At 42.5% G+C, this 19,060-nt stretch overlaps 1 protein-coding gene across 5 annotated transcripts in view; it reads right to left on the bottom strand.

The window, feature by feature from the left end:
- Window positions 1-19,060, bottom strand: part of ADD3 (adducin 3) — a 101,118-nt gene that overhangs the window by 14,909 nt on the left and 67,149 nt on the right. For 4 of the 5 annotated variants that reach the window (XM_014958753.1, XM_014958793.1, XM_014958763.1 and 1 more), the window contains one exon: window positions 12,505-12,728. In XM_014958753.1, the coding sequence (XP_014814239.1) occupies window positions 12,505-12,699 (195 nt within the window). In that variant the 5' untranslated portion in view covers window positions 12,700-12,728. Of the gene's footprint in view, window positions 1-12,504; window positions 12,729-17,282; window positions 17,439-19,060 lie in introns of those variants that run through there. The other variant, XM_014958774.1, reaches the window with a different exon arrangement.

The following is a 19,060-nucleotide window of genomic DNA, read 5'->3' as shown; positions in this document are numbered from 1 at the left end:
CACACAACACGAGCTGAGGTGTGTTGTGAATGCTCTTGCTGGTTCATTCCAGAAAGACATTTGGTGTCTTTACCACGCAGCTGACTCCTATTATAACTCCGGGCTATTCCCTGGATGGAATTGCTCCTTTCAGTTTGCCTGCCTTACTGGAGTACTTGCTCACAATTAAAAAAAAAAGAATATAGTTCTGCATGGCAAATGTAATTTCTTCACTGAATTTTAATTCAGCCCTCCAAAACACCCACTTCGTTGGGCAAAATCCACCGATCTAATCAGAGTCTGTTTATCAACCATTTTGACTCTAGAAGAGAGTTGTGCTACCAGAACCCCCCAAAACATCCTTAAGATTTCTACATGAAATGGCTTTTTAGTTGGGCAGCTCAGCAGCCATAACTACACCTTAATTTCCAAGTTTTGAGACAGCCACACTCTCCCTTAAAGTAATTTTGTCAGGATCGTGTGTATCTGAGACTTGCCAGATTTCCACAAGCAAACCCTCTAAAAACTCTCTGCAGAGATCTGTTACGTGAATCTCTCGATGCAGCCCAGGCTACGCATGCAGCATCCCCCAAACAGCTGAATAACCTCTTCCCAGCCTGAAGATACACGGGCAAAGTCAGATTTTTCTCTTTAGAGGCTGCTGTAGGTAAAATCTGTGCAGCAGGGGAAGGGAGCAAATGGGGGAAAAGGAAGGAAGAGACAGGGATCTGAGTGAGGAAAGGAACCTGCCTGGGAGAAAAGAACTGGAGGTACGTGAGGTGGATCAGCACTGGGAGCCCATAAGGGAAACTGATGGGATGTAATTACAGGGAGGTAATTGCCAGAAAGGCAAACGAGGATTTGTGGAAAACCGCAAGTGGTTGGAGAAAACATCCTGACTCTCATCCTTCATCTCTGTTAAGATGACTGTGAAACCCACTCCTCCTGATGTCACTCACTCCGAGGATGGCCATGATCATCATGAGTCCACGTTCCAATGGCAATGTGGGTGCCACCCTTACTGGAGCTCAAATACGGCTGCAAGCCCAGACTGCTGGAAGCCAGACATCCAGATGATGTTTCTTTACCCCTCTGGCACCCAGATAATAATCTTCGAGCATACCACAGTTGTCTCGTCCCCAGGCCTCATTTGGCACAGTGACTAGTTCTTGCTAGACAAGAAATTCAGTACTTTCTCCTCTTCTCATGGCTCAGCACATGGCCCTGTGCCCCTTGCACATGCTCCTCATGCTCTGGTGAGATGGTAATTATTATCTCACCAATTTTTCTCTGTGCAGATAATTTATGTAAATCCAAGTGCTTCACAACCATTAACTTACTAATGCCCCAAGCATGCCTTTAGGGTGCAGCAGGGCCCTGTCATGGTTTCTACAGAACAGCAGCAAGGAGGTTGAGGTCAGATGCTTCTACCAATTTGGGCCATTCAGTTTGAGAGCCAAGACCCCCACTTGCAGAGCACTGGGCAGTGAGTAGCTTCTCACATGCTCAAAGCACAACTCTCGGTGAAAATGCAAGTGAAGCACTGAGAGTTTAATGTGCTGCCGTACCTCGGGGTAACAAGGGGGGTACACAGAAAATCACAATCTCAAGATCCAGGAAATAGATGATTCAGCACCACCGACAGCCCAGATGAAATGCTTGAGGTTGGTTAGTACCTGAGTCTGAGCATCTCTCACTACAACCGAAAGTGGTTTTGAATGAAGTTGAGATGCACATGATCTATACAATCATCGTGGGAGACATGATAATTTTTCATGTATCTAAAAGAAAGCATTTTGATGGTCAAACAGCTCACAAATGCACAGTAAAAACGAGCCAAGTTCCAAACTTTGTGTTCTATCAACCTGCTTGAAAGTGCAAAAGATGTAAATTAACAAAGGTGCTTCCTTGGCCCTTTGCACATCACATCCCTCACATCATGGAGCAACCTGCTCTAGTGGGAGGTGTCCCTGCCCACACCAGCAGGGGTGGAACTGGATGATATTTAAGGTTCCTTCCAACCCAAACCATTCTATGATTCTATGATTACAGAAGGCTTCCCCCACCATGCCCTAGACCCTCCTCCCAAACACATAAAGCAGACTTTCAAGCACCAGCCATCCCAGCGCCAGCTCACTTTTCTGCTACTGGTTCACCAAGAGGCCATGGTTTTACAGCACTTTCTCGTTCTGTTACTACAATCTATTAAGGTTGCAGAGACAACAACTGGCCAATATATTTCATCAACAAACTCTGCTAACACTCATTTTCAAATTCTGTCATTCCACGATATCAAATTACTTCTCAAATATTCCTGAAAGAGGCCCCCTGCAAGAGAGCTCTGCCATTTCACACTCTGCAAGGCTGAAATGCTCCTCCACTCGTGTTTACAATCTTTATATAAGGAAACTGCACATTTGTAGTCTCCTGGGAGCCATGTGGAAGACAGAATTCATGAAATTTATGGACGTATTTGCTTGGGAGGAGATGGAGAAATAAAGTTATCTGTATAACATTAAATCACTCTCACTTCAATTCAACAAGGACTATAAAAAGGATCTGCAAAAAACATTCCCAGTAAACTCTTCTTAGTCATATTCAGACTTTTTTTTTTTTTTTAAAAAAAAACACCTGTATGAGTAATGTTGCTCCTATAACAGAAAAAAAGGTAGCGTAATGTTTTGTAGGCAATCTTTGATAGAAAGATTTTTTTGTTTCTTTCTTACTGTATATTGTGCTTTCTGATCACGCTATTTTCATTCTTCTGAGCTTAGTTTTGCTCTCTGGTGCTAACAGTAGTATATTACATACTTGCTGATGCTACTACAAATGAGGATTTAGTGTTAAACTGAACCACAACCTTTCCTTAAAAATAATTTCAGAAATAACAGAAGATAGGAAAGAACCAGAGCAAGTAGGAAATATAGGAGTTTGGGATGAGCTGTAAACCAGAGGTGATGGTATGGATGAAGTGCATAAAATAAAGGTATGCAATTTATCCACATGCCAGTGCACAGCAATGTTTTCTAGCAGACTGCAGCCTTCAGTGTCATGCACATGAGTCACACACATTCCTCCAGGCATATTAATGAATATTTCAATACTTTTCATTCACTGCTACAGACCTTTAAAACTCGGACCTTTATGTCCTTAGATAACCATCCCACATGTGCCAGTACAACCTTCCTACGTTCCTGATGGGCTCATGTGAAGGGCATCACCTACTTCTGGACAACAATTTACCTTAGATACTAGCCATTAAATGAATGATATTTATTGGAGCTTTGACTGTACAGCAGTGGGTTTTGTAAAACCACTACCATGCAGAGTTCTGATTTTGGGATCTGACCCGCTCAGCAGCAGGAATCTGCTTCTGAAAAACCTCACTGCAGCCTGAAGACCAAGCGGTTTGGTTTTCCTTTAATTCACGAGACTGTAATATAAATATATCTATATGGCATTACACTGCAACTGCCCACAAGTCATGCTTGAGAGAGATGTTTCCAAAAAGAAGACAAAGACTCTGCTCTGGCACAAAGCAGACATTTTTCAAGCAGAAAGGTCACTAGTAATTACAGATGTAGTATTTGACAAGAAAATGCTGACAAAGGAAAAACCGCACTGTCAGATGAATGAAAAATTATGTTATTCAGCTGTACGCTCAGCATTGCTCAATAAAGACAAAGTTTCAGCTCTGGGATTTAAAACAGCTCTTTGGGTACATGTGGATCTTTTGTTTTAAAACACTAAAACTTTGGAGATAAGATGATACAATAAGAGCAGTGACTTTTTACAGCTGGGTTCCGAGTCCCAAAGCAAGAAGCAGAGCTGCCCATCGCTGCCCATCACCACAGCCCCCCCATCAACACAGCTGCACCACCTCTGGACTCATCCAGCCTCCCTGTGCCCACGGTGGGGCTACAGCAAGGCTGCTGCCTCCATAACCCACCCCATCATACCTGGGAGTCGTCTCCTGTTTGCACAACCATCCTTCTGCCTTCAGAGAGCTCATCTGCCCAGCCAAGCACCAGTGTCCCCCCTTGTTTGTGCTAGAACAGCACTTTCCAGCATCCTGCTGAAAGTTTGCATAGAAAACAGCCCGTGGTATGAAAACAGGGCCCACGACAGCTATTGGTGAGGAGGTAGAGCAACATGTCAGACAAGATGCACAACTGGGAGGATGCTGAGTAGAGCTTTTATTCACCTGGCAGCAGACAGCCACCCAAGCGGATATCCTGACCTCGGTATGCAGCAGGCTGCAAACTTCCCTTCCATCACTGCCAGCTGAGCTTGTTCTCTTTAAATCTTCAGTGAGCTGAACTACACTAAGTTACACCAGAGGAAAACACCCTTTTGCATTTACACCATGAAGGAAAGCATCCCCTGCACAGCCAAGGTCCCCAGCTGCTGACCTGTCTGCCCTGAGGTGGTGGTACCCGGCTGCTCCACCTCCATCTCCCCCACCTTCCCAATGGCCACTCCACTACCTGCACTGAGTCATGAATTTCCCCTCAAGTCACCAGTAAAAACATACAGGGCAGCTCAGCCTGTCCCTAAAACTCCACTGTTTCTGAACTTTCTAGCTGTTTCTAAAACTCCAGCCAGCTGTTTTACACCAGCTTAGATTGCCTTACAACGTGCTGCAGCCTGCAGAAGAGATACAGCTTTTCTTGATAGAGCCATGAGTTGCATGATGAGGTCAAGGTCTTCCTAATCTCATAAAACTACTTCTCCAGAAATATTTACAATCATCTTCCAAACACACATCATAAACTCGAGCAGTTTAGGTGCAAATATCTTTAAACTTAGACTTGTAAGGTCTCTCTGAAACTCAGGAGTGAAGCTACAAGCCTGAGTTCTGACTCATTTACTTCCATTTTCTTTCAGAAGGAAGTCCAAGTGTGAGCTGACAGCGTGAACTGGGGCTTCTAAGAATCAAAGCAACATTTGCATGCACCAGTTGACAACTGGTACTTTTCAGTCAACATAAGCAGAAAAACTAGAATAACCAACTTACTAGAATAATCTATTTTACATGTATACACCTCTCTATATAGCACAGAATATCAGTGTTGCTAGAAAATTTCGGTATTAATCTCTTCATCTTAGTAGGCAGCTCTCTGAGGATATTAAGAAGGATGCAGGCTCCTAAATATTTTGACTCTCTTTCTGTGCTGTTTGTTGATCACTGACTTCTCCATGTAGTCCTTACCCACTCAAAAGAAGTAGAAATAAAATAACAAGATTTTTTTTTTCTCCTGTAAACAGAGAAAACAATGGCATACAGGTCATCTACAACCACCCCATACCACCACAAACCTTTACGAGGAGAAAGCATGTGCTCACATCAGGACTAATTACAGTAAGGTCCAAACAGTTTGGTATGTCAGTCTCCAGGAAAGTAGCTATAAAACATATGTAAGGTCCATACATTGAAGAGCAGCACCGCTGTTAGCCCAAGAGCTGAGGAACAACACAAGAAGCCCTTTCACCCATTTTCACTTTTGCCCATTTTTGATCAGTTTATGTATCTTTTAAAAGGGTCTAATTCAACTTCTCTACATATCAATGTGCCCAGAAAGAGTCTTTAAGCCAAATCACCACCACTGAAGAAAAGTTTCAAAACTTAACTGGTATTTTGTTCTCGAGAGCGAAGAGACGTTAATTTTAAGTCCTGTGCTGTGAACGCAGGTGCCTGCAGAGAGGAAGACCTTCGCTGAAACACCCGATACTGCTTCGTAACAGGCAGTTTCAAGACTGGAGTTTAGATACAAACAACTGGTGCCCTAAGTGGAAAAGGGTGGAGTTGGCCACAAAAAAAAACCGCCAGTGAGTTAAGGCTGGCGGGGAGAAGATAAGTCACAGAAAGTGTTTGTTGGAACACCGTGAAAAGAAAAAAACCCAGGGAGCTGCTGTGTTAAGACAGAAAGAACTAGGCTGTGTCTTAAATATGGGGAATTAGGTGAAGTTATAATTCTTCTCTTGCAGTGAAGAGTATGAGTATCTGGGCTGGATTCAGCAACTCGATTGAGAGCAAGCTGGTCCCATGGAGAGCTCAGCCTGTGCCGGTTTTTCCAGCTCCTCTGCCCTGGTGCACACCAGCCTTCCTCCCTGAGCTGAAGCCGCCTGTTTACTCCTGCGATAAGCAGCCTCGAGATACCCTATGATTAAAGCAAAACCCCAAGCACTGAACTCCTTTGCAAAGCCCATCCTCTGCACAGCCAGCTCCCTGAGCCAGCAACCCCCACGCTCACCCCACCGCTGCTGGGAGCAGGGGGGCTGGAGCCCTCCCTCCTGTTTTCTTGTGGGGTGAAGCCATGCTAGGCATCCTGCTAGGTGGAACATGGACCACTGGAAATTTAAAATGCTGGAAGAAATGATATTATAGTTTGTCACGGATTTTACATGTTTCTGAGCATAATTAACTGTGTTTTCAGTAAGTGGAGGAGGAGGGAGGGCGGGAGCACACGTGGTGGAGATGCACCAGGATGGACGATGGGCAGAGCTCTTGCAGGAACTTCTGGATGCACCTCCTGCAGCCAGGGAGAGAGTCCTCAGTCATGACTTCCCAGGCACTGTTTAGAGCTTTTACTAAACTAAAGGATTATTTAACAGCCTCCCCCCACCCCACTCCCCAAAAAGAAGTCTTAAAAATGAATCCATCTAAAGAAGTTCTTCTAATTGTTATTCATTACTTGTACTGCAATGGAAACTTCATTTTCTGCTCTCACCAGACCAACTCTTGATGCCTTTATTGGACAGAATTTACAAGACCAGTGAATGAAAGAAAATTGGTGGATTTCTTTACAATGCATTTTATTTTTATCTCCCTATCACTTTCCTACATAATTAATTCTGTGTTATTTACAAATAATAAATTCAAATACATATAGGACCATAGGAAAGTTGTCAGGCAAAGAGGGTAGATCTGATTCTTTAATGATTAGAATAATCTGAAGAACATGGTGCCAAAAGTACAACAGGATCTGCAGACACTCCCCGGGATGACAAAACCCCAAACCCAAGCAGTTCAGCAACCAGCAGGAAGATCAGAAATATGGATGGAGAGGTTGGGGAGTAATTATGTTTGGAAATTGTTAGTATTTATATAAAATGAAAACCACAGTTCAAACTAAACAGAAAGCAGTAACATGGAAATAAGAGGAGTTTTAAGGTATCTTTCATTTTTAATGTAAAAAAGCAGGCAATAGCACAAAACTCTTAATCACACTTGCAGTGCTGGTATGGTCTGAACACAGATATGAACTGACCCTGCACTGTTGCAGCTCTAGGAATGGAATTTAGGCAATGAGATTTTTCAGTTTCTCATAGGGATCTAGTGGATGGCCTTGAATTAACACAGCATTACCCTGAGCACATTCCCCTGCACTTAAAACACTGAACTTGTCTGGCCCCCTGGTCTGCCCCAGGCCCAGTGGGATATTGTCACGGCTCGGAAGGGATCTTTAAGAGACATTTTCTGACATGTCTTAAACAACGTGCCAAGTTGAGCTCATCTCCCCCGTGAATTAAACGCTGCACAGGTCGCATGACGACAGCATGCGATTAAAAAAGCCATTGCAATGAGAAGAGGGTCATGACTCCCCCAGCAGGAAGCCTTGAAGATGTCAGAGAAGATTGAAGCCAGAGGAGGGAGCTGCGAGGAGAGGACAGTCCAGTGAGGAAGTCCCCAGGGATGTATAAGGTTGTGAGCCCTTCCCAGCCAAAGGGCGATGCTCCTGAAGGATCTGAAAGGGGTTTGAACTTGTAGGGAAAGAGCAGTGGAAGCTGAGACATGTGAGGAACTGAAAGGACTTTGATATTTTAAGAAAATAAACTGCCCCAAAAGGGAGTGGTGGTGTGAAAATACTGCACGTTCACTCCATACAAAATAAAGTAAGCTAGTCAATTGCAAAAGCTGGGGAAAAAATAAATCAAACCCCCCTTCATCTCCATCCTGATGGTTTGAAAATAACGTAGCCAGAAAAAAAAAAATCATGTGTGGGTGGGTTTGCTTGTTTTTGAGAAGAAAAATCTGCCTGCATGCTGCAAGGCAGCCCTCTGAATAGAGGAGTTGCTGAGCAGCGCTCTTATCTCCCCGCTTTTTTTGGGCAAGACCAGCCAGCGTGGGAGGCAGAGGCGTGTGTGCATGTACAAGGCAGGAAGGAAGAAAGGCACTGGGGGGAAAGTACATTTTTAACCTCAGCCTAAAACACCCCTGATTTTGCAAGCCAGATGGCTGGACCTGAACCAGTGCCCTCGGGTAAGGGCAGAGCTGAGCCAGGATGGCCCCGCAGAGCCACGCAGATCGGTTTGTGCCCTCTACATCCAACGTGAAATTAAAGCAAAGCACGGTGAAGTCCTGCCAGCAGAGTGCTCAACTTCAAATCAAACAAGCTCCAAATAACTGGGTGGTTTGTATGTAAAAATGGCAAGTATGCTCTCAATGGGTCTCGACAAGCTGCACTAAACTTTCACTGGCAAATTCAAAACATAAACCAGGCATTTAAATTCCAACACACGGGCATTTTTATGTTTACATATTTCATCTGTTTAACTCATGACTTGAAGTTTGACTACTTCAACGTTTTCTTACATCAGTAAAAATAATGAAATGTGTCTCATATAAAAGTACATCTTATGTATAAAGTAAATAAGTGATTTTATCCTTTCCCATTTCCACTCTGACCTGTAGCTTTTTTTCAGCTACAGTGACACGGAGTGGATGTAAGGTGGTACTCAGTGCAGTTTAAGCAATGGTCCTAATTCCCTGTTGGGTTACACACCCAGAACTGTTACCTAAAGCCTGTCGTTAGCTGTCCTGCCAATTAGAGGGTTGTTTCACATGGTCTCATGTCACTGGAAGCAGAGGGGCACTGCTGCCCGCCCGCAGAAACACCCCACACCTTCCCTGGCTGCTCCAGGAGGGCTGCAGGGAGTTTCTCCCTGCTCTACGTTCATGCAGCTCCTTGATGCTGAACTGATTGTTCAGTCTTCACATGATAACTGTGCAATTATTGCCTTTTTTTTTTATAAAGTCTTTTTGAAGCTTCTGGTTGCCATGGTGAGGGCACCAGAGAAATGCCAGAAGGAAATGAAGGCCAGGAGGACTTGCATACTTTAACTGAAACACAGGTTTTGATGATGCATCAAATAAATGGTTACTCTTTGAAAGAGGTAGTGAGTCCGTGTAACAAGCAATGTGTTTGTTTAGCATGTAAAAAGCCAAAACTGTTTTTAATTTAAAGTTAAGTTGGAAAATCTAAAAAAATCCCCTATGTTTTCAAATTTTGGATATATTATAGGTCAAGTATCTCAGACCCAATGTAGAGCAATAAAATTAATCCACTGCATAAATGCAGTGCCTTTCCTTTAAAAATAATGACACAGTACCTGAATGTTCTAAACTTCCAGCCGTTCCTGAAATGAACTTAAACAGCTTGATCTGAAAGATTGGCCAGCTGTACCTCTGGATGCTATCAGGCTGCTCTCACCCAGCTGATCTCAATTTCTGTCCACCTTTCTAACAGACACAGAAGACACACACAGGTCGTGTCTGATGCTCAGGGGTTACATGCAGCATTAAGCAAACATGTCTGAGAATTCAGTCACAACGTCAGGATATTATTCGTGGGCAGCAGTCATAAAATTCCTTTAATTTGTTTAAGACTTATTATGAAGAGACTCTAAGACATTAGCAAGCATCAGAGGTAATGGGAATAGCTTTTCAGTAGCTTTTAAATTATTTAATTTAGGAAAGGGAAATTGCACATCAGAGAGGAGTAGTCAGATTGCACATCAATACGTGCATCAAACGGCACATCAGAGAGATGCAGCAGTTTGATGTCTGAAGATGTCTGGTCAGGGCTGTAGCCCCTTTTACAATGATGTGTTTTGCACAATATATACCGTGGTTCCTGAAATATATTCTCTAATTTATCTTCTTGCTAAGTGATTTAGATTTTCTTACTTGAAAGAAAAAAGCTTGCTAATAAAACTGATTAAATCAGTACCTAAGCTTCCTAGTATATAACAGCAATTAACCCTTTACTTCTACACCACAATCCTCCACTCAGAGAAAGTGCATGTTCAGACAAGCTCACCTCAAGTCCATAAATGCTCATCTATTTTTAAGGAAGGTATTATCCTTGCTACATATACTTCATATCTACTAATACTTGCCAGAAGATGAGTCAATGACTATTTCTCTGATCTAAAGGCATATATCAAGACTAGATGAAGATATGAGTGCATATATCTAAGACTGGGGGAAGATTTACCAGCCAGCAGGCTCTTCTTTAAAATGTGTCTGATAACCTCTCCTCCTCATCTTCCAAACACCTTCAAACTATTTCCTCCTTGTTGACTGGAATAAACCAGAGAAGCAACAAAAGCAAACAAAGCTCTACGCAACATAATTCTGCAGCTATAAAACAAAAACATTTTGCACAATCCTTATTAATTCAGTCCTGAACCTGTCTTACACAGACTGGTAACAGGAAAATGCTTTCTGGCCCTTTTGTGACAAATACTATACCCAGGAGGAGACAAGGTAATCATTTTCAGTCCTGACTCTCAAGAACACTGTGGCACATCACAGCTGGAACCTGGAAGAGATAATGCAGTTTCTATCCCCAAACCAGCTATAAAATTTGTTTGATGGATATTCAGACACAGATATTGCATTTAAAATTATTTCTTTTCCTCGCACAGGAAGTCATAACAGAGGGTTCCTCTAAATTTTCTATTATTTCAGAAAAAGTAACAATAAAAGAAGATACTTAAGCGAGAAGAACTGGGAGCTGGGACGTCTCCTCTTCATGCCTGATCACACGCCCGGCTCCCACGTCCCCGTTTCTCCCTGGCAGATGCCAAGAGCCGAGCGGGCAGCCGGCCCCTGGCTTATTTGGACAACTGTTCCCTTACACAACAAAAACTTGCAACTTATTGCCAGCTCCAAACAGTCACTTTCAAAAAAGTGCTGGGCTCAGCTTCTCTCATGGCAGGGCACTGACAGCAGCCCAGTGGCTCTTTGTCCTCCAGCCTCCTGCTAAAACAGTTGTCTGGACTCGGGGGTTGGCCCTCTTCATCCCCTTTCCTAAAATCTGCACGTTGACACTGCATCTATTAAAAATACCAAAACGCAGAGGCTGCAGCAAAGGGACATTTATTACATTTGGCAGATTTGACAAAAGGTCCCCCAAAACATTAAAGAAATAATTATGCTCATCAGATTCAATACTGCCATCAAAAGGACCAAAAAATACACACATACAAACCCAAACAAGGTCTCTAACTTATTTTTATGTGTTAGGCTAAAGATCTAGTCTTTGCTTTGAGTCCTGGCTACTCATAACATGAGTATTTTAGCAGGAAGGAGCAGACTCGGATCACATTTTACAATTGAGTGTTTAACATAAAATTATCCTGATTAAAGCATTATGCAATACCTCCTTAGAGTATTTTCTTTATAAAAGAGCTTGGCTGCAAAACCCAGCTTGCTCAAATTGACTTGAAAGTCATAAATTCCTTAGTCAACAGGTTCACATTTTCCTCAGAGCAACACACAGATCCAAGAGGCACTCCACGACAACACTTTAGCAAACAATCCTGTTATTCATGGATGACTATAATAGGGTGATTACTAACAGCTGTTTGCAATCTCATTACATATGGAAAAGCTTCAAAAATATTACAGAAGAAGCACCCCAACTTACAGAGGAAGAGAGAAGGATCTATAAAGCTGCTTAACCCCTTCCCAGTCCCGTTATCCTCATTACTCACGTTACACCCCAACACCCCCAAAGGCTCACCCTTGCCCAGGCCTTGCTCGCTCCCTATGGCTTCAAAATACTCAAGGCAACAGTATTACTTTCCAGTGTATTCATCAGGTTAAACTCAAAGTATACATGTATTAAAATATAAATTAAAAGTAATATGAGAGCGGTTCAATAAATTTAATAGTTTTATATGTGACCTACACAAGTACTGAACTTACACAACCAGCAGATGAGTGCTAATATGGCCAAGTATGGGTATGACTACCCCCAAGGACATGAAAAGAACACATAGTCTGGCTTTTAAACAAACTTAACACAATTAAAAATGTTAATTAAAGCATTCCTGATGCAAATGATAGGTTAATATTCAAACACAGAAAGCAGAACACCATGTAGTGCCCTAATTTCTTCCTATTTGACCGGTGACTCCTTCGCTCTCTTCCCAGCCCCTAAGTTTTAATTAAGCACCCTGCAGCCAGCCAGATCTTTTTGTAATACTGCAATGAAGCATAAGAATATAAAAGAATCAGGAGCAAAACCGACACAATAAAGGCTGCTTGTTCACAGACAAAAAACTATGCAAACAAAATGCTGGATAATCTGTTCAGTGACTCTTCTTAGAAGATGGTCCAGAGTTATTCCAGCTAGCTGTGACGTAGGTTTCTTTTTTTAAGTCTCAAAAAGTCAATCAAGAATCTCAGAAAATAACACTCTCTGGTTCTCATCCCCCCTTAATCCTACTCACAGGGCTCTGCAGTATCTGAGTGACCCTCTTCCTTTGCTCCATCATGTTGAAGTCCTGTCTTAGGTCAGGAGACATGTTTCTCTCCCGAATATACTCTGGGTCATTCTCATTGATGCGATCAAAGTACCGCTCTTTGTGAGGCATCGTGGCCGGGGGAGGAGTAGTGATCACCACCTGACTGGCATCAGTACTCATGCTTCAACACTGCTGGTGGGAGGCTTCACCTGAAAGAAATAAAAAAAGGGGAAGAATGATTAACTATTAAGAGGAGGGCACTGAATGTAATTTCCAGATCTGAACACAAATAACGTTATTTTTCATCTCTGCAGAGCAACATCTAAAGTGAAAGGAGAACCAGCAAATAGTTAACAATCAGAAAACTGAGGAAAAATTCTAGAAAAGTGTTTAAAAACTATTAATGACTTCTCTGATAGTGCATAACCATCTCTATTCAATTTCAAATAAAACCCCAACAACATACAATTAAAAATTATGGCGTTCAAAATGACCCATAATATATTTTACGACAAACTTTCCTGTATCATTTTACATCGCACTCATCACCCCCCCGCCCCAAGGTTTTTCTATAGCTCTCCTTCCTGACGTGTTCAACCAAACACACCCAGAGGACGGGGCCTCTGTTCAACATCCGCTCAGAGCTCATCTCCCAACCCCAATGAAGACATTCCTCAATTACAGCATTTCCGAAGCATCTCAGAACCCCAGCTTCAAGACAAGGCGCCGCTCCAAGACTGCCAGGGGATCTCCACAGAGCACAGGCTGGTGCCTGCACTTTCAGAAGACACTTGGAGACACGGAAAGAACAGCAGAGAAGGTTCTGCGTTGGGTTGCACAGGGCTGAGGCTGCATCCACGGCAAAAAGCTGAGTTTTAGCTTTTCTCCTCTTGTGTGTAATTGTATGCAAAGATTCTCACTGAAGCTCATTACATTAGGAAAAAAAACCCAACCCTTTCATGTCTAGGGAGAAAACTACGTTTAAAACCTCATTAAAAAAACCTGATAAGCATTTGTAAACACAAACAGAACTGGATCAAAAGCAAAAAAGCAGACACCTGAATTTTCATACAAAGAATCCGGCTCAGAAAGACACTCGGGAACAGTGTTCCTCCAACAGCTACTGAAGAGGGACATTTTCTCAGGTTTGAGGAACAAAGAGAAACAAGGTTTGAAGGAAGAGATAGCATATTATGAAAATACATTTTACCATGCAAACATCTCCACTCAATAATACATTTAATATAAAAATATTTGCATGCAAATGTATTTGGAATGTAAATATTAACATCTTCAGAGAAAAAAAAAAGCCAAACATGAAGGAATGAGAGTTGTTGAGCAGTATCAAACAGCGCGGTTTGACGTTCAGTGGTTTAAAGTATCCTCCCTCCACGGCACAGGGCACCCAGCCCTCATTAGGGTCAGCACAACTACTGTGTGAGGTGTTCTGTGAACAGTGAACGGACATGGAGCATCTGAACTCCATCTATAACCTTGTGTATTTTCCAGATCATAGAATCATAGAATCGTCTAGGGGAAGAGACCCTTGGGATCATCGAGTCCAACCATCTACCCTGCACCTGGGAGCCCTGTTAGAACCTGCTTCAGCCCCCCCGGCTCTCCTCCTGCCTGTGACAAGCTCTCTTGGTCCTTGTGTTGTACCCTCTGCTGCCCAGCCATGCGATGGGCCAGGCTGGCAGGAGGAGGCAGATTGGTTTCCAGCCAGTTTCCCACACTGTCACCCAATGGCTTGGCTGGCACACGGCAGGGCACAGCAGGAGGATGAGATCCTGGGGCACCACAGCCCTGCCACCGAGTGTGAGCCTCCAGACAGAAAACGAGACAGACATTACCCACAGAGGCAGGAGAGCATTAGCAGATAAGGTACAAGAAAACCACATCTATTATTTTCTTCTGTGTTGCAGATTATGATAAAATTTAGGATTGAGATGAAATACAACTAACACCCTTCTAAAAACAATCACTTCAAGTTGTTAATTGTTTTTGTTATTTACATACTCTTTTTTTTTTTTTTTTTTGGAGGGAGAAAACACATTCTGGGATGCAACTTTACCCACCTGCACACACAGTTTCCAGGAGGTACCTGGCATGCTGGATGAACATACCACACTCTGGGATGTATAATTCACACTCTGGAGGTGAGCTCCAGGAGCTCTGCTGGCTTCATTATGGAGGCTGTGGAAGCACACCTGTGAGTCCTACATCTGCTGCTCACCTGCAGCCCAAGTTCATTCAGCTTTTAGTGACTGACCACCAGGAAGCCTCCTACGTGCAGTCAGTGTGGGGAAGCTGGGGAGAAGGGGCTTGCATCAAGGAGGCGGGGGTTTGGGAAATGTCTGGAAATAGAAAAGGAGCTTAAGTTTTTCTAAAGAATGAACTATTGTCTTTTCCAGCTGGGAGTATTGAGGCAGAAGGAACCTCTTGGGACAGTGTTTGGGGATATGATCACAGCTCAGCTTCCCTCTTTTCAGGCTAGAAGAGATACCTTTATAAACATAACCATGTATTATGTCTCCCCTCTCCTCTCCCTCTCCAAAAAATGGTGCGATTTAAGCAGCAAAGGAAAAAAAGCATCATGAGCAGACTCAAGACTGTAAGCCCGTTCTCCAAATGCCACAAGGTGTGAAAAGCCTGAGACCAGCCCTTTCAACTGACACTTTTCCATCTGCATCAGGGTCAATACCTCCAGCTGAGTCAGATCAGACACCTCCCAGCACCTGCTGTTAACTAGAGCAGTTGAGAAACGTAGATGGCAAGAACCTTGCTTGCACCGTCAACCAGCTGTGACTCCTGCTCTTCGGTTACTTCTTTCCAGGAGTTCCCTTGTCCAACTATTTTTCCAAAAATGCTCCTGAGTCCCGTTAACCCCAAGTGGCAAACTTGCTCAGCTGCTGATCCATTCAGTTGGAGCAACTACACGCATGTTTGAACTTCAAAAAACCTTTATTGTTATTATTATAGGTTTACAGGACATGATTAGTTCAAGTCCGTTACTTTACAATTCATTCTTACAGTGACAGAAAAGTCCATTCATCTGTAAAAAGACACAAATGTGGCTGGCAATATCTAAAATCTACAGAAGAGATTTTTCTGATTGCTTTGGACTTCATTTTTTTCCTCTTTCCTTTTAGTCTGGTTTGTTACCTCTAGCCATTATGATGACAACATTAAAGTCCTTGTACTACAAAACCCCCTCCGTTACTGAACATAATATGGGTATTGGGTCCAGTTGTTCTTATTAGGTCTGGTTCAATGCCCGCTCTGTTGGGCCCAGGCTGACTCTCATGTAACCCCTACTGCTCGGCTGGAACATGTTCAAACAAATCAGCCATTCTTTTATTATTTATTTGTATCTTACACTGATTTGTTTTTCAAAAAGGGACACTTGTTAAAAACGTGTTCAGCTTTGGGGGATCTAAAAATCTACCTCTTTCTCAGCACAGGTCTGGCAATGACATAGAAATAAGTATTTACAGAAAATCCAGATTTCAAAAGCTATGAATTGTGATAGAGGACTCTCTCCCTCTTACCATTTTTTGGTGAGATTCTTTTGCCTGAAAGAAAAATCAGCTTTGCCACAAGGCTCCTTTTGGCTTCCACTGCTTTCAGTGATGCCCATGAATTACAGAAAGTGAGTGATCACCTTGCTGAGTGGTATCAGCTAATGTTTCTTATGCATGCTATACTGACTAAGTATAAGTGGTTCCAGAGGCACAGGTGGAAATGAAAGACTATACACCCCTATAGCAACAGGACAGTATATCTAGACTGGCCAGAAAGGACAAACACACACAGAGAAATCAAGCCTAAACTAGGATCTGATTTTGTCCTGGTGAGAGCCATCACTCTTGCTCAGCTGCACACGTATTTTGGCCTAACATCCATATGCTGTCATGCCAAAAAGAGATTCAAAGTCTACAGAAGAGCAGTTTTCCCACCTATGGTTCAAGTACTCCAACGGGGGGTAAAAGAAACTAAGAAGAGCAAGTCAGCACATGTAAGTTTTTGTTATACAGAATCCCCATCTCTGCTGAAAATACTTTTAGAGATCTGGGAAACAAAGAAGCTCCACAGCTCTTGCTACAGGGTAACTTGTTAATCTCCCTCTGCTTCCCCCTGTCCAGTGATGCCCTCCTGGTTCGTGCTGAACTGAACTCTGATACAGCTACAAAAGAAAACGGGTCATGTCCTCCCGTGCTTTGATGCCTTATATAGCTCATGGGTTTGGCCTCCATATCCTGTTCCGTATTTTATACTCATAACTGGGCTACAGAGAGAAAGTAGAACAGTCCACCTCTGTCAGGAGGGTGCATCTCTCTACTTAGAAGTAAGTCTTATTTACCAAAAGCTTCCAATATATTCCAGGAACTTGGAACTGTTGACTTCAGGCTGCAACACCGAGTCCTGAGCGTCCCCATCTGACACTTTGTAAAGTCTAAGTAACACGCTGTGCTGCTTTTGTGGGAATAACTGTTTTCAATGTCAAATCACAAAAGCAGCTCAAAAATAATAATGAGGTCAGAGAAACAAGGAGTACTGAAGGAAAAAAAAAAGAGCAAGACACCAAATGCAAGGAAAAATTATCGTGCCAAAGAACATCCCAGAAAGCACTGACTTTGTATATTTATATCATTCATAATATACACAATGTATATAAAAATAAATACCACCACAAGAGAAAAGCAGAGCGACAGAAAAGAGATTGAATCATTAGATCACCTAGCAACGAATCATTAACCTACCTTTTATGCTGATTTTTTATGGCTGGTTTCAGACATCCCCATTTTCTCTATGCAGTACAATCCATCTGTTTGAGAGTTTCCAGCACTGCAAACCAGCAGTGTGCGCACCACATCGTTACCTGGTACAGCTAATTGCAGCTCTGAGCGCTCAGGCTAGACTATACAGACTATACTGCATCCCAGTGTTTCCTTTTTTATTTTTTTTTTTTTTTTTAAGGAGCACGTTGTGTTATTCTGCTCTTGCAATTTCTCGCCTGCTTGTTTTTAAGGAACAGTCTGCTCCTCCTTCTCCCCATCCGGTTCCCTGTCTGCCAGGAGACTTGTTGGAAGCAAACTGGGTGTCTCTTGATCCCTGTTCCAGCCTCCCCGTGAAACAGGCAGGTTCCAGTTGGAATCAAAGCCCTGGCTTTCTCTGACACTGTCGGCTACATAAATCAGCTGGCAGAAGGAAACAGATCCAAGGAATTTGAAGGAATGGTTAAGAGGGGCAGGAGAATACGGACTGAGAAGAGGGTCACCATTGCTGTCTTCTGGCATTAGAAAGTCAACTGTCCAGCCTCCCTCCTATAAATTTTAGTAATGACATATAATTGAGTAATCACATCTGTTCTAGGGCAAAAAAAAATTATTTGGATAAACACCTGAAAATTGAATACATATATTTTTTAATTCTCCTGATCAGCACGTCAAATACCATAAATATCTGTCAATGTGTCAACTGTTTTTTTTTATTTTATTTTTTTTACTGTTACAACAGGTTTGGGTTTCATCTCTCAGTCTCACATGACAACACTGGTAAGATGAGTAAGTTCTGACATTAGCATTTTCTAAATACAATTTGTGGAGCTGAAAATACTTCGCTACACTAGATAGGTAGCATTTGTTCAAAATCTACACTAACTGATTTTAAAAACATACCGTGATGTACGCTAGCACTCAAGTCAAACCATCAAACTACACCCTTAAGTTGACACAAGGTAGTATTTGCATTAAAAAATAAAGCAGTCACACCTTCTCCCAAAGTTCCCAGCCATTCAGTCTTTCCCCCCTATCACCTCTTCAGATTCATGCCAGCAGATGTTTGTAAGGTCAGATGGTGGAATTGGGCAGGAGAAACTACTCTTTGGCTGAGCTGAAGTTTTTGTTTTCTTTTAATTTTAGGGTTTTTAAATGGATTTATTTTCAGCCGTATCGGTTCCCCCAGCCAGTTAACTGCATATCTACACAAATGTTTGTTCTGAAACAAAGAGGGTGATGATATGGGGGTGTCTAATACCGCTTCTTCCAGTAGCAATGCAGGCATAAACAATTTGTCATACTACAGCCCAAACTGGTTACAAATCAAATATTCTAATCCAGCGCTGCTAATTTAATTTAAGTCCTTCTGCTTTAAACCGACTAAGCTAATGAAATAATCATCACCTCCTTTCAGACACCACATTAAAGAGGCTGTGGCGGCAATATGCATTTTTCCTAAGAAATAAGAACTTGAGTGCATTTGAACCTTAGTTTTTTTGTGTTTCTGGGTTAAATCTAAAGCATTACTTTTGCCCATTTGTATAGTTCAATATTAAACTCAACATAAATATTCAAGCTGTGTAACTCACACTTTGCTCAGTGTAGACCAGAACTGAGCCAGCTACTTTGTACTGTCAAAAAGCGAAATACCATAGTGGGTTGCTGAGAGCCACCCAGAACATGAGGACCATACTTTTACCTTTGACTGAAGAGGTGACATCTTTTCTCTGTTAAGGAAGGCTCCCTATAACGCACCCAGC

Source organism: Calidris pugnax, unplaced genomic scaffold (assembly GCF_001431845.1).
Source record: "Calidris pugnax isolate Ruff unplaced genomic scaffold, ASM143184v1 scaffold4, whole genome shotgun sequence".
Lineage (NCBI taxonomy): Eukaryota > Metazoa > Chordata > Aves > Charadriiformes > Scolopacidae > Calidris > Calidris pugnax.
This window is presented reverse-complemented; position numbering and strand designations above follow the sequence as displayed.